The sequence below is a fragment of the Polypterus senegalus genome, chromosome 14, assembly GCF_016835505.1.
Source record: "Polypterus senegalus isolate Bchr_013 chromosome 14, ASM1683550v1, whole genome shotgun sequence".
Taxonomy (NCBI): domain Eukaryota; kingdom Metazoa; phylum Chordata; class Cladistia; order Polypteriformes; family Polypteridae; genus Polypterus; species Polypterus senegalus.
This window is the reverse complement of record NC_053167.1, coordinates 50,091,981-50,116,679: the sequence shown is the minus strand read 5'-3', so window position 1 is coordinate 50,116,679 and position 24,699 is coordinate 50,091,981. Positions and strand designations below refer to the sequence as shown.

Genomic DNA, 24,699 nt, shown 5'->3' with positions numbered 1-24,699 from the left:
TGAAACTCATCAGGATTGAGATTTCATGCCACCCAGAGGTGGCATCACCAGACACACACTTAAGTGATTGAAAAGGACCTCACAAGTGTCTACAAATGTATAGGTTCTGACTTATTGTCTACTCTGTAGGCAAGAATCAAGGACATGAGCTTCATATATGTCACTACACTGAGCCAATATAGTAATCTGAAAGGCTGTGAGGCTGCATTTTGAATCACCTGCAGCAGCAAGAAGATACATGACACATAGATTTTCAGTAGTCTAGATGTGACAACACCAAAGCTTGGATGATGAATTATGTGCCCATGTGAACTTTAGCAGTTTTTGGCTTCAGACAGTGTTATCATTAACAAAATGCTATATAGAAAGCGGGCACATAAAGCTCAATCTAAAAACGGAATGGCTCAAATAAGAATGTGAACCAGTAGGTGTTTATGGTCAGAGAGTTCCTAGTGAACACCTGAAGTGTTTCTGTAACATTATCATACCTAAGTCACAGAAGGGAACAATAGGAAAGAAAGTACTATTTACTGACAAGAGTGGTGCACTTAAAGGAAATCAGACGTAAGCAATGCAGTAGCATTCTATTATTATTATTCTAGACAAATTGTACATTTACTCACATTGAAGAAATGACAGGAGGCTGCCTTTAGACATTAGCTCTGTAACAATGTAAATGGGCTCCTTGCCAGCACAAATTGCATACAACTTAATCAGCTTGGGATGATGAAGATTCTTTAGTGCCTGTATTTCTTTTCCAAATTCATCATTACTCATGTGTTCTATAACCACACAAGAGAAAACAAAGCAATTAATGTACAGAAAAATGTAAAAAAAATAATAACTATAAAAGAATCCCTATCCTGCCCAGGACAGGATTACACAACATACCATGCTAACAAAAAGCAGAAATTGAAGATGCTTAAAATGCTTAGTATTTAATTATCTTTAGCAAAATTAGATTAAATTCAATTAGAAAAAACTTCAAATATTAATTCCTTTGGGAAATTCAAATGCATACTGCAGCAGAAAAATGAAAAAACAGGAATACAGTCTCACAGGACAGATCATCCAATCACTCAACAAATTATTAAATAAATAAACTTAATGAGTACATCATGTGGAAGCACTGAATTGCCTGATAGCAGTGGGCACAAAAGACTCCCAGAGGTGCTTCTTAGCACACTCCAAAAGAAATGCTAAACTGTAAAGAGTTACTTTTATTTGGCCGATTTTAGATTATACTGGAAGCCTTAATGAACTTCCTTGTTCAGGCATGGTTACAAGAAACTATAACCAGTTTTACAGCATATTTTTAAATATTCACATTTGTTTCAAGTTAAACCTCTTAAAAATTGCTTTGAGTTTATAATCATGACTTCACTACAGTGTTGTCTTCTTTTTCAATTCCTACAACTGGTAGGTTCAGGTTTGTAACAAATGTCACTGCAACCCTTACATATGCCTCACACATGTGCCTTTCTCCATATTGTAATAAACCTTGCCCTTGACTTGTGCCCATGCAGTTGTGTCTGGTCTGGGGTTTGAGGTGTTGCAGTGCCCCCTAGTAGTCACAATCTTATATATATATATAAGCCTAAAAGTGCAACGATTTTATGTGACTTTTTATGTCACTTTTTTGTCACTCTTTAAATCGGGCTTATTTAAAAACCTACAGATAAATGTTTGGTATCATTCTTTTCAGAATTTATTGAACTTTAATGTGATGTTGCTAAATTTTCAGATTCGTATTCCGTTTTTAAATTATATACTAAAAATATCAAGAACCCATTTCCCGCGAGGCAAGACTTTGTGCCAAGAGATTTAAAAATGCCTGAGGCCGGAAATAAAAGACAAAGAGTAGGGTAGCTGCTGTACAGGCTCTTAAATTGTCAAAGGGCCGTGCGAGATGCAGATAGCGCAGCACAGCAGCAGCTGAATGAGCAAAGAGGAGGTAAAAAAAATACAAAAAAAAACAGCAGAGCAGCAGTGACGCGAAGTAGCTGGCGTGTAGTGCAGGCCGAGGGGGTTGGCGTGCGAAGCAAGCAAGGGGCAAATCCCCTAGTATAAGTATACTAGCAAAATACCCACGCTTTGCAGCGGAGAAGTAGTGTGTTAAAGAAGTTATGAAAAAGAAAAGGAAACATTTTAAAAATAACATAACCTGATTGTCAATGTAATTGTTTTGTGACTGTTATGAGTGTTGCTGTCATCAAGGATTTGATCATCATTATTTATTTTCAATCAGGTTCGTATTTGGAGGACGTGTTGTTATGAAGTTACATTCCGTGTTTGTCACCCGTTGTAAAGATAACAGGTTTCATTCATCGAAGTGTTAACTACGCAAATCGCTACTCGTGAATGTAAGATGTTTAACAGGCATTCCCGGTATTAACTTGTGCTAAATTATTTCCGGCGCCGCATCCGAGTGGCAGCCTTTCCAGCAGCTCCGTATATGACTTTATCTTTTTACCTTTTTATCTCTATTTCACTGATCACTTCTACCACTTTTTTTATGTGGAATTGCTCCCTGGACACTTTTTACTATTTTACTATTTGACATTTTTACACTCCGAGAATCGCCTATTCAATTTTTTTAGTGAATTTCTTCTTGGGATTAATAAAGTATCTATCTATCTATCTATCTATCTATCTAAATGTACCATGGTGTGACATAAGGGAAGTTGACTGTAAAAAGGCAAGGAGGCGCGTATTTTGAACGAAAGGGGAGAAGACAGTGAAGGAGCGGAAAAGTGAGAAGGAAAACTGTTTAAATAAAGAGCTAGGAAGGTGAATGGAAAGAAGCAGCCAGCGGTAAAGCAAGGAAGACTTTGTAATAAGGACGGTTTGGTGCACATAGAAGGTGTAACAATAAGATTGTTAAGCCTTGTGATAATGTTCCCGCATGGAGGATTTAGAGAGACGCACTGGGAGAAGTATAATCTGAACCTCTCTACAGTTTCGTTTATTTTCAGGTTGTAATGTTCATCAAATTTACGTATCATCTGGTCCAGTGGTGGACCGTGCATCTTACACCTAGGCCTTCAGTAGTGCTCCATCTGAATTAACCTGCCCCTCAAAAACTAATTTATGGTTATAAAAACCATCTTAATATGCAGAAATACAGTATAAAGAGCCGCTGCATCGCAGATAGATAACTCCTGTAGCCACAATAAATGCCTTTATTGAATAGACAAACCAGGGGTGAACAAGTTCCTTTCCACTGCAGCTACAGCCGCGACACACATAAAAAACATCAATAATAACTCATAAACCTGCAATATTATTTAGGAAAATCGCAACATTTTATTCACCAAAAATTCGGATTATTTGTAAACAAAATCCATCCTCCTCTCTTTCCTCAAAAACCGTTCAATTACTCTGTCGTACAGATTATCCGTGCGCTTCAGTTCCATCAAAAAGTCCCTTTCTATCGCCATCGAAGCTAATGCTGAAAGTCAAACCTGCCCTGTCGTATTTCTGGCATAAGTTTTAATTCACTTTAGGAGTGAAAATGTCCGCTCGACAGAAGCAGTGTACATGGGAATGGTCACCGCCAAATATACCAATGTGAACAGCTGCCCCATGCTCTCATTCAGATTTTTCTGATGAAGGAAGTCAAGGAGATCAGTGGGAGATTTTCCTGCAAAATCATCCATGGCATACATTACAGTCAGTTCTGTTTTTAGCCGAGACAGATCAAAAACTGCTCCATGGCTCTTGTATTAAACTGGAGAAGGCTGCATGCAGGAAATTTTTCTTGTATTCCCGAAACTTCTAGGGGTCGAGAAGCTTGACAAACATCCGTTTTTCGTGGTCTTGAAATCTGGTCTGTGTCTGGCAAATAATATTGTCCAGAATCCTGCCATGGAGTTGGCGGTAGTGCGTGCAAGGATCTTGCGCTCGGAGCACCTGCGGTGCGTTCAGTGGCCTCGTAGAGTTCCTCATATCGGCTTCTATCCAATCAATGGGTCTGAATACGGTGACGTTGCTGTACGCCTGCTAGAGGCCCTACTGACACCAACTCAAAATCTGACTGGTTGAAGCAACAGTTTAATCTGCATTTATTCTGTGATAGAGGGCCTGCACAACGGATTGTGAAGGCCTCTCTGCCTGGCAACAAATGATGGCTGAAATGTGATTGGTTAAATGCTTTAATATGAAAATACATGTCTGGAAGCAGCACAACCATCAGAAAAGCTATGAAAGGAAGCGGACAGACCATTTGGAATTATTTAATAAGTATTCATGGACAAAATATAATTAACATCAGTTTGTGATTCAGATATTTTTTAGGCCAGCAGAGAAGGCATGACTTCGCCAGGCCTTTAGCATTGAGGCTTTATACCCTGCGTCTTCTCATTAAACTTGTATCTCACGAATATCTTGCGCGATCTTGCAATGTCCACGACTTTATTTAATTTTAGCTCAGACCCGGCACTTAAAAGTTTCTCTCGCACTTTCGCTGAGGGAGGGTTTCCGCAGTAGCTGCCCTTATGAATATGCGAAGCACAGTCCTTCACCCGCGAATATTTACCTTATATGGGCAGGCACTCAATTACGTGGGAAGCGTGATGATGCGAGACGCAACTCCGCCTCACACGGCGACCGAGCTGCAGGCCATTACAGTATATGGACGAACGTAGGTTCCAATTATGACCGTTACGTGTAGAATTTTGAAATGAAACCTGCCTAACGTTTGTAAGTAAGCTGTAAGGAATGAGCCTGCCAAATTTCAGCCTTCCACCTACACAGGAAGTTGGAGAATTAGTGATGAGTGAGTGAGTGAGTGAGTGAGTGAGTCAGTCAGGGCTTTGCCTTTTATTAGTATAGGTAATTGTAATCAGATATTTATGAAACATCTAAGGGACTGAGGCACTAGATTAATTTTAAGAACTTTGATGGCAATATGGGTCATTGGTCAGATCCACTGTAAAATATATACTAATCATAATATATAATGATGATATAAAGAGCAAATCAAACCGAAACTGGAGAAGAAAATAATTTTTTTTAAAAATATTATTAAGGACAGAACAATGAGGGATGTGAGGTCTTGTTGCTACATTAACCATTACGGTAAAGCCTTTCAAATTGTTTTACTTTTATGGGGGACAGGTGGTGGGGCATGTGGTCAAAAAAATATACAGTGGGATGGAAGAGGATAACAGAACTCCTTATGGTATATCTTAAAAAGCTTGTGACAAAAGCAAAGAATAAGAAGCCTGTACTTTAGCAGCTGAAATACCTAAATTTCAGAATCTTTAAAAATATTTACAAAGCTGAATCCTGGGCTGAAAGGAAATTAAGAGTTCAATTGCTAGTGCCTCACTGAGAAATGCATGAATATGACTTGGCCAGCTTGCATAGGCAGCCAGGTGTGTTTCAGTCTGATGTCATAATATGAAAACTAAGGACAAAAACTGGGAAGCTGATACTTTACAGAGAGGTAAGTAGAAGTATTTTTTTCTTTTTCATTTTATCCTTATATAAAATGTTTATGGAAACATTACAGATCTTTGATGAAAATGTTTTAAGTGGATTTTCATTACTACATCTGTTTTGCATTCTGTTTTCATAAATCTCCCAGGCAGAAAAATGATGCTAATGATGCTGTCAATATTGTCATTCACAGCAAAGGTGATGTACTCAAGATCAATAGCATTTCATCCACTACTGGCACTAAGGTGGTCCTTAATCCGTGTATAACATCTAAAATAAGAATCATACACTTACTTATGTAAAGTAAATGGTTATTGTTTTGTCAAACATTTTGATTGCTTCCATCTATCAACTTACTACTTTATAGAGCATTATTTACTGCACTTATTCATACTTAAGGTAGACCTTTGGATTGTGTAAATAAAACGTTATGTACATAAACGTTGTAGAGCTATAAGGTAATAACAAATAGCAGTAGCTATGAATTGTTTATCAAAGCATAAATCCAAATTCAAATTTGAAAACTCAAATTCAAACATTAAAGTTTAAATGTCAATTTCTTTATGTTGAGTCCTTTGTTGGTATTTTCACAACTATTATTAATACAAAAAATGTCCACAAATTGTTACCACTCAACAAAAAAATAACTAAATAAAAGAATTCACACCTTGTTTTAACATTTTGATTGCTACATTTTTCTTTTCTTTCTTCCAAAGACCCTCCCAGACTTCACCAAACTGCCCTTCGCCTAGTTTTTTTTTAAGAACAAACTCTTCATGAGGTTTCTCCCAGGAATCTGGAAAGTACTGCCTCTGGGGAAAAAAAAAAACTTACATACCACAGAACAAGTCTTTCTTACACAGAATTAATCATTTGACAGCTGTTTTCTGCTTATAGACTATATCTGTGGAAAATTAGAAGTGACATGTTCAAAATTCACTGCAGTTCAATTATGTCCAAATGATTTACATATACGGCTCTGGTAAAATTACCAACACTGGTCAAAAAAGCATATCTTGTCCAACTGGTAAAGCAAGAATAGCATGTACACAACCATCATATATAATTATTAAAATATAAGATACTGTAACTACACCCATCATCTTATGTATTAAAAAAAGTTGAACTAACTGTTTAAGTCAGTCAATACTGTCTAGGAAATAAGAAAGGTGCTGTTGAATGAACAAGAATATGTGGTTTTATTCACTAATTCACTCAGCATAAAAACTGTCAATATGTAAATAAATCATACTAATTACAGAATAAAAAGTCAAAACCACTTCAAAAGTAAACCACAACACTAGAAGCAGAAGTTAATCTCAAAATTAAAAATAAACAAAAAATGTATTTCTGACAGCAAGTTAGACAGCACAGTAGCGGTCATATGGACTGGCTTCACTTTTCTTCTTCTTGACCTGGTGAGGTTCTTAGGAGGTAACATGACTGACTGGAGTGACCAGATGAAACTTTTTGTAGTAAGATCTTTTAGGTGCCTCTGGAGTATTCACTGATACTTTAAGGCAGTAAGGTTGTATTGAAACAATAATAAATATTGATTTTAACATTTTAAAATTACTACCGTACTGATTTTTCATGGTATCAGTTCTACAGCCTATATCATAAATGTATGTCCAGCTTACCATGGCTCAAGCTGCAGCCCCATTTCCTTCCACTTATACAGTAGGTGTTAATAAGATGTAATTTTCAGCAGGGTTGAACTTTTCATCAGCATACTTAACTGACAAAGAAGGCTGCATGTCTGGCATCTGGAAATACTCTGGGTTTGTACAAAATGGGAATGGAAAACCACAAGATTTATGCAGACCTGTATTCAAGACTTCCAAGCAAGTCAATGCAAACTAATTTGAGAGGTATGTTATTTCTAATTTATGGAAACATTAATGAAGTATAAACCTGTAAACTTGTGTTTAAAGTAGGGATGCGACTTTTATTTTTTTCTACAGGTTAAAATTTTTTTGTAGTCAGTTAAAAACTGAACACTTCAAGACAGGTGTCTGCAGCTCACTTTTATCCTGTACCATTCATTCAGAGCAACAGACTTTAGTACTATCAGGCTCCATCACTCCCTCAATTTTTAAACCCTCTCTATGAAGTCTGCTGCCATAGTGCATTACTTGCTTTTATTAATTGTGATTTTAAAATTATATTTCATCACATATTTACATAGTGCTTGGAGTTACTCTACCGTGTAATCATACCTGTGTTTCAGAGCATGTATTTAGTACATTTGCGGCCCAACAACAACAACATACCCTGGCCTCATGGAGGAGCACGTTAACATGCTAGTCTTTCTTGCAAAAAATCTGGAAATCTATCTTCCAAAGATATTGTATTTTATTTACAGAAAAATGCAATGTACACTAATTGCATTTATGCAAAGCCTTTAAGTGTGTTAATTTTCTGCACACTTGTGTACAAAAGTGCATATTAAAATTCTTTTTACTTGAATGTTTATTTTATGTTAATGTGTATTTTTATGTATACTGCTTGCCAAATGCTTGCAATTAACATTTAATGACATTCATAACATTTCACTGTACTACCACAGTAAGAGCATTTGTTTTCAATGTAAACCTGTGGACAGGATTTATACATTTTTTTTATTTTTCATTGTTGATAGAACTTTACTCATCTTGTACAAAAGATTGCGCTACTTGAAGTATTTGAATTTAATGACTAAACTTTCTATTATTCGTTTCCATCCATGTTAAGATTCTGATGTGGTAACACTTTAGTTTAGGTACTCCAAAAATACATCTGTTACTCATTTACTATTATGAAACAAGACCTCATCAAAGGCTTCTTTTGGTCTTCATAGCAGTTATAAAATATAAGCTCATATTCATCTCTGTGTGGTGTGACATAGTGGCATGATGGTAAACCTCCTTATTAATATGAAGGATTCACAAATCTTATACTAAATATGCACTATCAAGAGAAATGTATCTCAGTTAAGTTGGCTCAGATGACTCCAAAGTGACGTTTTGTTAGCAGGTCACATTGTAGAAATGAATAAATCACTTTACTGATTTTTTTTTTTTTTTAAGTGTCACGAAGACCCATAGAAGTGTTTGTTATGGTCTTACTACATAATAGTAATAGTAAACGAGTGATACATGAATTTTTGCATGACCTAAACTAAGGTGTTACCTTAACTGCATACAGAACTTCAATGTATTTAAATATCATTTTTAATGAGTTACATTATATACTGTATTGGGAACTGAAAGGGGAATCCAATATCATTATTTTTCATGATATTGCATTAAAGTTTGAAATTTTGGTATTGTGACAACCCTAGGTCATACAAGAGTAGAGATGCTTCTGGACTATCTTGCATTTTTCCTGATGGACAGGTACTACAAAAGGGGCCATCCTTACTACAAATCCAATTCAGCTAGTCTCTTTTAATTTGAAAAACACACACACACAAACACAGTGATTCTAAAAATACATTTCTTTCCAACTAATAACAAATCTGCTAATAGGGTCTAAGAAAAACTACTGTTATTACTTGTAACTGCCACATTCAAACTAATATCTCATCAGATTTTTGCCTATAAAGGGATATATTCCTGGCATGTGTGGAGCAAAAGTTCCACAAATTCAAGTAGATTATGTTTCTTCACTAATTCTTCATTTTAAATATTAAAAAGAAAGAAATAATTTTACCCTCAAAAGAGACATTAATTTCCTGCCTGCTTTATCAAATCAGACAATGAACCAGAAAGTGAGGTTTAAACAACAAAATTTGCTAAAAAGTATACGGTTTTTAAATGTAAATGTAGCTGTAACAATGGAAAAATATGTGCAAATAAGAAGAGTCCAATATTGCGGACTGGTTATATCTTGGCCAGAAGTTAATTCAGTTAATTTGAAGCAGGCAGGCACATTCCTTTGTTCACTTGGAGACACCATATTCAGGTGTCTCAATCAGAAAAAGATCACCCATGTAAGATTATAAATTGTCATTTATTTTCTGTTCTATCAATGTTAAGCACTGAAAAAAAATATTTTTTTTATTTAGACTTTAAGACAATAAAATAATAAACCAGTTCAATTAAAGACGAAAGATGACACATTTCACTTATCATAGTACATTAGCGTGATGTCTTTACCCAAGGCAATGTACTGTACAGGATTCTGATATAGCACAATTCTTTATATATACTTTGTGCAGTTGGAACGCAGGGTAAGTGACTAGTTCAGGGTGACATTTTGAAAACTGAAAAAGAAATCTTGTGCTTTAAAATTCTTAGTAATAAAACTATAATAACAGCACCCTGCAAGATAGTAACACATTTTTTTTTAAAATGAAGGTCATATAAATGATTATATCGACTGTAGATTTAGCAAAGGAATAGTACACACTGTTATATAAAGAATGATGAAGAATTCACCTCAAAAAACTCTGTATTGCTTCTTTCAAACTACAAAATAGCCAATCTGCATTTCTAATATGAATGTGGGTTTCTGGTAATGGCATCCAACCCAACACACCAAACATTTCTTTTCACGTTTATGGATGCTTCAGCTTTAGCTGTGGATATGTATAACAGCAATGGAAATGCTATAGCTTGCTGTGATTTTAGTGTGACAAAGTACCATGAGCAATTATCCGAAACACTAGAAAATGTTGCTACTGGTTGAAAAAGCACACTGATTACAAGCTAAAAGTTGTAATTAGATATAGTTAGAATATAGTTATTCTATTCTATTAATTCTAAAAATAATTGTTGTTTTGAGCTTAAAAATCACTTTCTATCTCAAAGCATATTGAACGATAAAAAAATGAAAATACAGGATCTGAAGAACCCACAAATATTATGACTAGGTTGCCAACAGCTGGCATTACTGTCCTTGAACTCAGGACAGCTATAGTCACAACTGAGGACGGACTCAGCAATAAGGTCACACAAACAAACAAGAGTTGGTGTAAAATGCATTGTACAATTTTTTTTAACAAAAGGGTCTAAATAAATAAATAAAAGTTCAATGCTCCTTCAATAAATACAGTAAATAATCCAATAAAAACCAGAATGCATGTGGGGGTTAAAATCCAAATCCATAAATATATCCAAATACTGTTTAATAGCAGGAACATCACTGCCCCACATGAGGCCTCTTCTGGAACTCCATGCCTTCTGTCTGCTCCACCAGCCCTACTGTGATCCCATTACTGTCTGAAGGATTTCTCTATAAACCACTTATCCCAGGCTCCTTTGATACCTTGTGGGTGTAGGTACCTCAATTATGCTCCCCAGAACACTAATGAGGAACTGGTGGAACTGAACGCATCTTCACATGAATGGCTTGATCAGCCATGGACCCTCTAACATACATTTTTACAACAAACTTTTTTACTCCCCCAACATATTCATCAATCACATGTACAATGAATTTACAAAAGAGCAGCACATTCTCAGACAGCTGATGTGCCACAGAGCAGCACCAGGTAAGGTGGTGTTAGGACAAGTAAGGCTTTTATGTGTCCATCTTTTCAGAAGAACTGCTATATTCCTTCCTGGGCTCTGTAAGGCAAATACAAAATTCTGGCACTAGGCACACATTAAATCTGATTAATATTTTCTTATGAAAGAACAATATATATTAATATATATACACTTTAAAATTCCATTATTATTGTATGCATGTAGATAATTAAATTATCACAGAATTAAGAGAAATTTCAGCTTTTCAAGTAAAAAGAAAAAGGTCTAATTCTCTTGTAATGGTCTCCATGGTGCATATAAAAGAGATGGTGTAGCCTTTGATTTACGTACCTGTTGTGCACAAGGTCTCAATAATTCCACACCTAATGCTTGCCACTGGATTTTATGAAATGCTATCAGATCCTCCAGAGAAACGAAGGTCTTGTGGTTGGCAATAAAGTAACCACCATTGTCTGTCCGTGATATTCTATAATGATTTACTTTGGTGTGATTACGAGCTACAAGGAAAAAAAAATCCATTATTGAAAACCTTTTTATTAAATTTTAAAAACTTGCACATACACATTGTAAAGCTTATCACTTTATAAAACTAATTGGAAACCTGAACCATTTATCAAAGCCATGCATTCAAAAGTGTTTTCAGCTTTAAAATAAGCTTCTTTTTGATGTCTAAAACTGGATTAGAACATGGGTGTATACAAAGGTGTTGCTTGAAATTAAGAACTTAATAAGTCAGCACAGGAAGGACAGTATCAATGAGATAAACACACAAAAAATATAATCAAAAGATTAAACAGGTCTAAAAAGCAAAAGTGGTATTGTGAGACTTCAGTCATTATTAGGTGTACTGTATTTGCATCTGAGGCAAAAAGCACAGGCTATCAAAATTGTGTCTGTGTGTTGGTCTGCATAAAACAACTCAGATCACAGCAAACCAATTTTTTTTGAAAATACCCTTATTATTCAAAATTTTTTTTAAAGAAAATCTTCAATGAGATATCTTAAAAACAGTGTACTGTAGATTTTTTTAATAATTTCAAAAAATCATATTTAAAGCATTGGCAGACTTTCAAAATTGTCCATCGCAGCCTGTGTTAATTCAACTAATAAATAATTTCAGATTTACCATAAAAGAGTTTAATTTTTTTTGCCCTTACTCATCCTGTAGCTTCTCTTAACAGCAAAACAGAAGCTTGAAGCAAGGTATTGAATTAGGGAACGGCATTGGTGCACACATGCATGAGTGAAAATGGCTTACACAGACCTCTGCAATATCAACTCATGTGTCCTCAGGCCTGTAGTCGTACCAGGTCAGTCAAATAATCTTTGTCTCCACAGAACTAAAAAATGCAAGCAAGGAACCCAAAAGGTCACATAACTTAGCCAGAAATGAATGTATGAAGAAAGCAGCTCTCGAAGTGTGGCTCTCTAACCCATTATGTATACAGTAATTACGCAAGAACAAAGTGTTCATGTTACACTGAAAACAACCTCATGGCTACACTATCTGCAGACAATAATAGTTAAATATTTCTCTGACCTGCCATTCATCACAGTCTGTTGCACTCAACAATTTTAGCTTGAGACTTCTCAACATAGATGTTAACTCTACTTCTCTATATTTAGGGAATATGAGCTACAATTAGGAAACAACTAATAGTAGTTCAAAAATTAAATTTTTTTTATATCAGTTGAAATTAAAACAGCTGTCTACGAAGGCTATTTCAGCCACCACAAGTCTTTTTAGGATCAGTTTTTTAATGATATTTTAAATTGCTATTAAGAAACGTGTATTTTATTTACTGTAACAATATATTTTATTACAATCTATTACTACTTATTTTTGGATACAACTCATTGTTGCAAATATTTTTAATAAGAAAATGTAATATCTGTCTCTTTGATTAGCTAAACAATAATGTTACAACTTTGAAAACTAAGTCCCTAAGCACACCTGAACTTTACATCACGCACATCTGTTCAACCTATTTTGAACATACGGCTCAATTGATGACAATAAACTGACTTTTTGAGATAAATTGATATCTTCACTTATATATGTGCTCAAGCTTAATTTAAAATTTTGTCAACATCACACAATAACTTTTATAACAACTTCTCTAACCTTCAGAAATACAGAAAAGAAGCCTAAGGGTAAAAGAAATGTATGCCAAAGCAATCACACCATTAAAATAATTTTACAAGATGATCACATTCTGATCATATGAAAATGTCCCCCACTAGTGATCATGTACAGCAACATACTTTTAAGACTGTAGATGTTTTGTCTTTACATTTTAAAAAAATACTGCATACAAAAGGAACCTTTTACCTGATAGGGAATATTCGTCAGTATTGCTTTCACTGATTCGGACTAAAAATGCACCATATGCATTTGCAGAAGACATTAACAGACTCTCTGCATCCTTGCGGCTTATTGCTCCAAAATACCAGCTGTAAAAAAAAAACAAAAAAAAAAAAACATTATTTAATGTTGTATTGGAATTGCATTCACTAAATTTGCTCATCAGTCAAAGAAACCAAAGAGGTTAATACATTATTACAAAGCTTTTTCCATGGATCTTCAGTATTATACCACTTCCAATTTAATCAGTGTCTATGGTGTCAGTCACATTATATATTCTAAAACAATCACATTTATTATTATTGCAGTTGAACAAGAAAGCAACAGTCATGGCAATTATTAGCAGTTATTAACAATCAAGGTACAGTAAGAAGTAAAAACTCCCTCTGCACCACCCAACCCCATCCAGCCCACCCAGAACTTCTCTGTAAAAGAGGTCCCTGAAGGGTCCATAGTTATTGACTCCCACTCAGACCAGGGAGAGACGTACGACAGACCACCAATCCACAAGCCCACAATCAAACGTACAGAGAACTCCCACTTCTCAATATTATTCTATTCCTGTCCCTGAAGGTTCAAATAAGACTAAGTTAAAGAAAGAGGTTTCTAGAAATTGACAGCAATCTTACTAAGAAAAATTACACTTTATTAGACAAACATGAGGGTTAAGAATTGAGATGTCCAGGAGAAGAAATGCTTGAGAAAAAAAGGAATGCTAACAGACAGAATAGAAGATAGGCAGTAAGAACAGACCAAAAAGTAGAGACTGCAGGGCAAAACATATAAAGAAATGTGCCAGGGACATTTAAAGGATGCAACTGTCAAATGGGATCATCTGCTAAATGCAGAATGTAATGTTTGCAAGGGGTAAAGTATTTAAAGTGAACATGCTGATAATTGAGGTTAATAGAGAAAGCAGAGAGATTATTAAATATAGATTTCCATGAGATGGGGAGGAAAAGAAGGGAGTTTGTATAGTTAGATTAAAAAAGGTAGAGACCTAACAGTCACTACTGGCCTTAAGTTTAAAGATAAAGAAAAATGTTATAACATGAGGTGGTAAGAGAGTTAAGAGGAGGTTGGGACACCATCAGCTTTAATAACTGATAGGAGTTGGAATTAGGAAAAAAAGAAGGAAGGAGAAACAAAAAACCTGGACCCCAGTAATTGAAACAAATCTGGTTATCATAAATGTCACCAAATGTTGAAATATTTTGACCTGCCCCAGGTGGAAATCAAAGATGGGTTTACCACCAATACAAAGATCGGGGTATTATTGTACAAAGCTAGAGAAGTGCCGAGATGTCTTTCAAATTTTGGTCAAATCTGGAGAGCATATGAAGCAAGCCTTTAAGTTCAAAGAAGTGATGGGAAGAACTGACAGGGATCCACCATGTGGAATTCAACAGGAAAAAAAGATGGTGGGTTATTGAGAAGGCTTAACTCACCGTGTGCTGGTTGAATGATAATATAAATTACCTAGAAAAAGCAAAATATCATGAACAAAAACAGAAGTTTAATGATATGGGCCATAACCTGCAACAGAGGCAATGAAGTCAGGTTTGTGAACAATGAAAGCCAGAGGCTAAAGTGAGGAATTAAAATTTAGGGGATCATAGCAGACAGTCATTTTCGGTAGCTTTCTGATTATGAAATCAGGTGGTCAGATTGAACATCGTTATTGGTATATAGTTCAAATTTGTTTTAAAAAGGTCTTGTTCGAAGGCAAAAGTTGATATTTGTTAAGAACAGTTGTTTGTTATGCCCACAATAATTATGATATAGTGTTACTCCAGATGTGCTATAGAAAAAGCTGAGTGAAGGAAGGGATACTTACAAGGCTAAAATAGAAAAAAAACTCATTCAAAATAACTGGAATGATGTCTGGAATGGACTGGTTATAATTACGGGATTCAAGCAATCTGGGACTCAGTTGCTAGAATAGCATGTGGACAAAGCGAACACCCTAATACAATTCTTGTAAGAGATTTTCCCTCCCACTGACACTTTCGTCCAATGATCAGTCTTCCCACACCATCACTACTACATCAACAACTCCAACCACGTCAACTTGAATTGCTAGTCACAAGTTGACCTCTGACGATCAGTGTGGACTGTCCATAACTAAAGACCAAATAAAAGGACGACTGATGGAAGCTACACACAGGAAAAGCTGCAGGACTAGATGGAGTCCTTGAATTCTTAAGGCCTGTGCTGACCAACTTTATGGTGTCCTCTGTCATCTGTGCAGAAAGTGCCACTGCTGTGGAAAACATCCTGCATTGTTCCTATTCCAAAGAAGGCAGGCACCTCTTCACCTAATGACTACAGACCAGTGGCACTTAAGTCTGACATCATGAAGACCTTTGAGAGACTGGTCCTGGACTATACAAGTCCTCTTGTGGTAGACCGCCTGGATCCACTGCAATTTTGCCTATTGGACAAAGATTAGAGTGGAGAATGTAATTATCTATCTGCTCCACAAGACTTATTCTCACCTGGACAAAACTGGCATAACTGTGAGGATTATGTTTTTTGATTTCTCCAGTGCCTTCAATACCATCCAGCCATCTCTGTTAAGGAGTAACCTCAGAGATATGCAGGTGGCTGAGCCTACGGTGTCCTGGATAACGGACTGTTGGGGTAGACAACAGTTTGTGAGACTCAAGGACAGTGTTTCTGATATGGATGTGAGCAACACTGGAAAAACACAAGGAACAGTCCTGTCTCCTTTTCTGTTCACCCTGTATAACTCAGATTATAAATATAATAACAGGTCATGTCACTTGTAGAAATTTCCCAGGTCATTCTGTACTTATGGGGTCTATTGTTAAGGCGGGTGAGACACAGTTTGGTAGTCAGGTGGAAGACTTTGTTTCTTGGTGCAAAAGAATTGTCTGCAACTTATCATCAGCAAAACCAATGAACTGGTTATTGACTGTCACCACACCAAACAGCCTCTGCGTCTGGTCACTATTCAAGGACTGGATATAGGTGTGGTCCACTCCTACAAGCACTTGGGGGTTCACATTAATGACAGATTGGACTAGTCTTGGAACACAGAGAAATTAGATAAGGAGGAACAGAACAAGCTCTTTTTTCTTAGGAGACTGCATTTGTTTAATGTGGGAAGGGACATCCTTCACATCTTCTATAACTCTGTGATGGCCAGTGCGATTTTCTACTCTGTGGTGTGCTGGTCTGGTAACATCACTTCAAGTGACACCCATCGATTCAACAAGCTAATTTAAAGGGCAGGATTAGTTATGGGATACACTCTGGACCCCCTGGAGGTTGTAGCAAACGAGAGACTTAAAACAAAACTGAATGCCATTATGAACAATGCAACACATCCTCTCTCTGACACACTAACACTGAGGACTTTCAGCCAATGAATTATTCAGTAGAAGTGTGCCAAGAAATGCTACTGGAGGCTCCTTTATACCAACAGCAATACATCTGTATAATGCCTCACTTTGAGTGTGGCTGTGACAGCCAAATCAGAACTTTTCTTTCTTTTCAATTTTCTTGCTTTGTAGTCATTCTGGTGTGTGTTCAGAACAAAGTGTTTGTGTATATTTATTTATTCATCTATTTAGGTATTTATTTATTTAAAGAGCTCTTGCAAAAAGCCAAATTTCCCCCTGGGGACAAATAAAGTTCTATCTAATCTAATCTATACAAAGCTGTAGTGTTTTACTGATCTGTCTTCACTTCCACGACCAGCCTTTTGTAATTTTGAAAGGTTAGCTTGTTATTTTCATTAGTAAAATTTACAGTCGGACCCCTTCACAATGCACAGTTTTGTTTTTTTTAAACACATTTTTCTGTACTTTGATCTATCTACAAATGTACTCATAGCAGTTCTTTTAAACACTACTCCTGTGCCCTAAAAGTAACGTTTACAACTGGTTCTATCCCATTCACTCTTAAACCTAATATTCCTGATTATTGTTGTTCGCATCCCAGATGCTCCCTGCGTGGAGTTTGCATGTGTCTGCATGGGTTTCCTCTGGGTGCTCCAGTTTCTTTCCGCAGTCCAAAGACATGCAGGTTAGGTGCACTGGTGATCCTAAATTGTCCCTACTGTGTGCTTGGTGTGTGGGTGTGTGTGTGCCCTGCGGTGGGCTGGCGCCCTGCCCGGGGTTTGTTCCTGCTTTGCGCCCTGTGTTGGCTTGGATTGGCTCCAGCAGACACCGTGACCCTGTGTTAGGATAAAGCGGGTTGGAGAATGAATGACACTGTTCAATGCTAAAACCGTCTCATTAAAGCAAATGGTGAATAACTGTCATAATTCTGATTTTTTTCTTTTATTGCGCTTTAAAAACCCAACTTTAAAGAGCCTCATCATTCAATACGCCTGGCCCATAATTAGTATCTGTTTTACGAAGCTACTGGGTTGACATGTAATGCATAAAACACTGAGGTGTAATTAAAAATATTCAGACCACATTTATTCAAATATTGCTGCATCAGTAAAGGAGATGATAACAGACAGATTGTGACTTCATACTGTAACAGTTGCGTTTTTCTGGGTGAGTCCACCAGGTGCAAATTCGATTTTTATTCTAAATGCTGTGCCATAAAGGGTACCCTGCCGTTGTCCTTTGGACACTTCCAAAACAAAACAAGTCTGACTTCACCCTGCCAGCCTTTGCCTTCTTTTTTACTTTACTCACTGTTCTTGCCTGCTACTGTCTTACTAACTGACCCGTATTCCTCCTGATCTTAAACCACTCTGCCTGTCACTTTTTTGCAGCAAGACACATCATGTTTGCACCACAGAACTTCAACAAAATATGGAAAGTGAGACCCATGCAACATTTTCATAACTGGTTCAGGATTTACTGATGCTCAAGCAAAAAAATAAAAAAATAAATAAATAAATACTAATGTGGTGAAAAGTGGTGCCAGTATGTGTGGCTCGTATGGATTTCAGCTCATTTTTGTGCCTCACTGTTCGAGGCAGAACTACTGCACACAGCCATCAGTATCTATACTAATAAAAAGGAAAGCCCTCACTGACTGACTCACTCATCACTAATTCTCCAACTTCCTGTGTAGGTAGAAGGCTGACATTTGGCAGGCTCATTCCTTACAGGTTACTTACAAAAGTTAAGCAGGTTTCATTTCGAAATTCTACGTGTAATGGTCATAACGGTTGACAATGACCGCCATGTTAAACTTTCTTATTTATGGCCCCAACTTCACGAAATTTGGTAGGCAGCTTCCCTGCGCTAACCGAAACCGATGTACGTACTTATTTCGGTGGTATGACGTCACTGTCGGCCGCCACATTGAACTTTCCAATCGTCTTTGTTACCTATGGACCCATCTTCAAGAAATTTGGTACGCGGGTTCCCAACATTAACTGAATCCTACTTACATACAGTGCATCCGGGAAGTATTCACAGCGCATCGCTTTTTCCACATTTTGTTATGTTACAGCCTTATTCCAAAATGGATTAAATTAATTTTTTTCCTTAGAATTCTACACACAACACCCCATAATGACAACGTGAAAAAAGTTTACTTGAGGTTTTTGCAAAAATAAAAAAAAACTAAGAAATCACATGTACATAAGTATTCACAGCCTTTGCTCAATACTTTGTTGATGCACCTTTGGCAGCAATTACAGCCTCAAGTCTTTTTGAATATGATGCCACAAGCTTGGCACACCTATCCTTGGCCAGTTTTGCCCGTTCCTCTATGCAGCACCTCTCAAGCTCCATCAGGTTGGATGGGAAGCGTCGGTGCACAGCCATTTTAAGGTCTCTCCAGAGATGTTCAATCGGATTCAAGTCTGGGCTCTGGCTGGGCCACTCAAGGACATTCACAGAGTTGTCCTGAAGCCACTCCTTTGATATCTTGGCTGTGTGCTTACGGTCGTTCCTATTGTCATTCCTGCTGAAAGATGAACCGTCGCCCCAGTCTGAGGTTAACAGCGCTCTGGAGCAGGTTTTTATCCAGGATGTCTCTGTACATTGCTGCAGTCATCTTTCCCTTTATCCTGACTAGTCTCCCAGTTCCTGCCGCTGAAAAACATCCCCACAACATGATGCTGCCACCACCATGCTTCACTGTAGGGATGGTATTGGCCTGGTGATGAGCCTGGTTTCCTCCAAACGTGACGCCTGGCATTCACGCCAAAGAGTTCAATCTTTGTCTCATCAGACCAGAAAATTTTGTTTCTCATGGTCTGAGAGTCCTTCAGGTGCCTTTTGGCAAACGCCAGACGGGCTGCCATGTGCCATTTACTAAGGAGTGGCTTCAGTCTGGCCACTCTACTATACAGGCCTGATTGGTGGATTGCTGCAGAGATGGTTGTTCTTCTGGAAGGTTCTCTTCTCTCCACAGAGGACCTCTGGAGCTCTGACAGAGTGACCATCGGGTTCTTGGTCACCTCCCTGACAAAGGCCGTTCTCCCCTGATCGCTCAGTTAAAATGGCCGGCCAGCTCTAGGAAGAGTCCTGGTGGTTTCGAACTTCTTCCACTTACGGGTGATGGAGGCCACTGTGCTCATTGGGACCTTCAAAGCAGCAGAAATTTTTCTGTAACCTTCCCCAGATTTCTTCCTCAAGACAATCCTGTCTCGGAGGTCTAAAGACAATTCCTTTGACTTCATGCTTTGCTTGTGCTTTGACATGAACTGTCAACTGTGGGACCTTATATAGAAAGGTGTGTGCCTTTCCAAATCATGTCCAATCAACTGAATTTACCACAGGTGAACTCCAATTAAGCTGCAGAAACATCTCAAGGATGATCAGGGGAAACAGGATGCACCTGAGATCAATTTTGAGCTTCATGGCAAAGGCTGTGAATACTTATGTACATGTGCTTTCTCAGTTTTTTTATTTTTAATAAATTTGCAAAAACCTCAAGTAAACTTTTTTCACGTTGTCATTATGGGGTGTTGTGTGTAGAATTCTAAGGAAAAAAATGAATTTAATCCATTTTGGAATAAGGCTGTAACATGACAAAATGTGGAAAAAGTGATGTGCTGTGAATACTTTCCGGATGCACTGTACATATATACGTCCATAGCCTGCAGCTCGGTCGCCGTGTGAGGCGGAGTTGGGTCCCCCATCCCCATGCCTCCCACGTTGTTGGCTGCCTGCCTATATAAGGCCGCCCGCCGCTCCGGTCTCTTCATTCCCTTCCTTGCTTCGCCACGGTATTCACATCTCCCTGCTGATAACTGCAGTCTTTTTATTTAATCCACGGCTTCTCTGCTGTTTTATTGTTCGTTTATTACGATTATAGTTATTGTATAGGTATTTTAGACTTTCGATCAAAGAACTGTCACTTACCGAGTGGTTTCCATGCCCGGAGATGGCGCCTGCCTTTTCCATTCTCTGTGTTGCATATTGCACGGCCATATCAGGCTCACTCTTGATATCCGGACACATTGTGTCTTATGCATTGAATGACTGGGACAGGTTCAAGGTGTGGACTGAGGACGGTACAGGAGATAATTATACTACACAGGAGCACTATAGGAGTGAAATGCTTAAGCCCTTCAACTATGGTGCTGCATGTGAGTTGATAGCTGCCGCTGAATTGTTTGGTTGTCGCTTTCAAGTGTACCGAAATGGCCAAATATTTTACACCTTTGGACAACCGCCAATGACTCTTAAACATCTTAGATTCACTGGTGACGATTTGAGTAGTGGACACTTTGATGTTTATGTTTAAACTCTCAAAAGCTGGATGCGAGGTTATCGATGAAACCTGTCGTATGCTTACAACACTTGACAGATGCCGAATGTCACTTCAACACAACAAGTCCTGCAAATACTAACGTAATTGAAACAAACCATGAAACTCAAACCGATTATGACAGCAGCAATCCAAGCTGTGAGATTTGAGGCAAGATTGCTTTTCACATGGCCAACTGTACGTTGCATGCTCAAGAGTAAGCTCAGTGCACAGCTTGGTCATATTACAACCGGAGGGCCGAACTGACAACGTGGCATACAAAGAGATCCTTAACAAATAATTATTGGTATATTTTCCCTCAGTTTAAAAAGGTTTACTTTCCTTCTTAAAAAAAATTTTAAGGCAGTAATTAGCCGCTGCGAAGCGGAAGTATTTTGCTAGTTAGACTATATAAAAGACAGTTGTGCAGATGCAGAGAATTTTGATGGCTCATATACTTAAAAAATATTTGAGAAAAGTACCGTTGGGCTTCTTTTTTTACTCTTTGTTTTTGATCTTGCTAGTTGCTACGGCTGCCAAAGTGGCCGTTACCATAATGAAGTATAAAAAAAGCACATACACATGCACATGTAATGTCCGGAATCATTAACCTTAGTTGGAATATATTTTGACTATTTACTTGTTTTTAAATTTGAATATTTAAACCTTATTATTTGGCTGATTTGACAGCCCTAATCTGAAAGGTTTGAGAAACAGTAAGTTGGTAAGAATGAATGCAAATGGGGAGAAGTATAACCATCTTGATCAGTTTATAATATATCTCACCAGAAGACCGTCAAAGAAAATCCCAATTCAAGCAGTCAAAAACCTGCTCTGCATCAAGTGCCAGAAGAATTGCAGGTTGGAGCAGGGAAGAAGCCCCATCTACTGTATAATATGCAGAAGATAACAAATATTATGTGTTGGTCGGAAACTATGGATAAAACCAGCAAGATCCAGGTGAATCAATTTATAAAAAAGAGAAAGAAGAGACAGCAGAGTTCAGAATCTGCATATACAGTATAGAGGTGCTATTTGTTTCCAAAAGAGCTCAGAAGGCAACCCATCTGATCTCAGAGGTTTCCCAGAGCTCAAGCACTCGCTGAACCTGTGTCCAAAGTTTTTCAATGGCAACTCCCCCAAAGCCCCCCCCACCCAAGTAATTCAAAACCATACTTTACATTGCAAAATATTAAACGTGTATGTACATATGTAGCTAGATCCTAGAAGGGAAATACAGAAAAAAAAACAATGCATTTTTTTTTATCTTTATCATAATTTCCTCGCAACAAATTTAGCTATAACCACATTTTTTTCTATCACTCTGAAATATTGTTGAACTTTTGGTAAAGAGTATACATGGCACCACATAACTAAAACTTTGCAGTTTACAGCAAAACCTTTATTTTGAACAGTTAGCTTCCAACAGGTCAGTTCAGGTCAGGTTGGGGAGCATGCACTGCTACAATGCGTTGCCGCACCCACCACACGTTTGGCAATCCCCCAGGCAAACACCCGGTCCAGTTCCACCATTCCGGAAATGACCATCCATCTGCCACAGCCAGGTGGGCATCACCTTGGCCTGGTCCAGCTTCTTGGGTCCTCAGCAATGAGGATCCTGCAAGCTGGATCACCTTTGTGGAATCGCAACACATGACCGTAGTGCTGTAACTGACGCTCCCTCACAATGCAGGTAATGTGTCTCATTCAGAACTCTGTAAGCAACCACTCATTTTACACAAACGCAAGGATTCTCCAAAGAGACTCAGTACCAAAGGACTTTAGTCTTCATCGAAGGTCACTGGATAGCATCCATGTCTCTCAACCATATAGCAATTCAGGAAGCACCTGGACTTGGACCTTCGTCCTTTTGCATAGATATTGGGAACAAAATGGGTAGGATTCTACTTATTACACAACAGACTTTTCTACTCCACTCTCTGATCTTGGATCTGAAGGTTTACCAAGAAGTGGGATTTTCTGGTTTCTTTGGCACCATAAAGTATTGTTCATGTCCCGATCCCATTCTGGTATGCTACAACTGCTTTATTATCGGCTATAACAAGAAAAAGCTAGAATTCTCTCATTGAAGACAAATGAAAATAACAACCAAGTTTCTGATTTTCCTTTTTGTTATAATAGCCGTACAAAAAATATTAAAGAGCCTTTTCAGTGTCAGCAATGCTTGTTTTAGTTATGTCAGTCAACATGCAGTTTCACATTTACTGTAATCTGCATCTTCATTGGCTGCTGGCTTGAGAAACTAATGCAATAAACCATAAGGTGTAATGAAAAAAAAAAAATAAAGTCACCAACATTATATTTTGATGTGACTGTAAGGGGGAATTCCATTTAGTCCCACATGTTTTTACTTGACCATCTGCTTCTGCTCACAGCACTCAACTTGTGTTGTGCATACTTTGTAGTGTTCTGTTTTATTTTTAAACTGCTAGAAAAAACAGGACTCCATTAATGACTGAATTTATCATGTCAGCACAATTACCAGTGATTCTGTTGTTTTTAGACAGACATTACAGTTACAGTACAAACACTCGGTGTAAACTATGAACCATGACACATTCTGCTTTCTCTTTGATTGTCACCTTGTTGCTGTGGTTTTACTTGTCATTTTTATTAGGAGGCAGCATTTTTCATCAGCTTTTTTAAGAAACTAGCACACCCCACTGTGAAATCACAAATAAAATCTTTTACATGCAACCACATATACAGGTGCTGGTCATAAAATTAGAATATCATGACAAAGTTGATTTATTTCAGTAATTCCATTCAAAAAGTGAAACTTGTATATTAGATTCATTCATTACACACTGACTGATGTATTTCAAATGTTTATTTCTTTTAATCCTGATGATTATAACTGACAACTAAATTCAGTATCTCGTAAAATTAGAATATTGTGAAAAGGTTCAATATTGAAGACACCTGGTGCCACAATCTAATCAGCTAATTAACTCAAAACACCTGCAAAAGCCTTTAAATGGTCTCTCAGTCTAGTTCTGTAGGCTACACAATCATGGGAAGACTGCTGACTTTACAGTTGTCCAAAAGTTGTCCATTGACACCTTGCACAAGGAGGGCAAGACACAAAAGAGGCTGGCTGTTCACAGAGCTCTGTGTCCAAGCACATTAATAGAGAGGCGAAGGGAAGAACAAGATGTGGTAGAAAAAAGTGTACAAGCAATAGGGATAACCGCACCCTGAGAGGATTGTGAAACAAAACCCATTCAAAACTGTGGGGGAGATTCACAAAGAGTGAACTGCAGCTGGAGTCAGTGCTTCAAGAACCACCACGCACAGACATATGCAAGACATGGGCTTCAGCTGTCGCATTCCTTGTGTCAAGCCACTCTTGAACAAGAGACAGCGTCAGAAGCGTCTCACCTGGGCTAAAGACAAAAAGGACTGGACTGCTGCTGAGTGGTCCAAAGTTATATTCTCTGATAAAAGTAAATTTTGCATTTCCTTTGGAAATCAAGGTCCCAGAGTCTGGAGGAAGAGAGGAGAGGCACAGAATCCACGTTGCTTGAGGTCCAGTGTAAAGTTTCCACAGTCAGTGATGGTTTGGGGTGCCACGTCATCTGCTGGTGTTGGTCCATTGTGTTTTCTGAGGTCCAAGCAGCCGTCTACCAGGAAGTTTTAGAGCACCTTCATGCTTCCTGCTGCTGACGAACTTTATGGAGATGCAGATTTCATTTTCCA

At 37.7% G+C, this 24,699-nt stretch overlaps 1 protein-coding gene across 1 annotated transcript in view; it reads right to left on the bottom strand.

Moving 5' to 3' along the window:
• LOC120514724 (tyrosine-protein kinase Srms-like) overlaps positions 1-24,699 on the bottom strand; it is a 50,472-nt gene that overhangs the window by 4,308 nt on the left and 21,465 nt on the right. Inside the window, exons 2-5 of the mRNA XM_039735235.1 lie at positions 13,249-13,370; positions 11,247-11,413; positions 6,110-6,254; positions 624-782 (exon numbers count right to left, since the gene is read on the bottom strand). Coding sequence (XP_039591169.1) covers positions 624-782; positions 6,110-6,254; positions 11,247-11,413; positions 13,249-13,370 — 593 coding nt within the window. The remainder of the gene's footprint in view (positions 1-623; positions 783-6,109; positions 6,255-11,246; positions 11,414-13,248; positions 13,371-24,699) is intronic.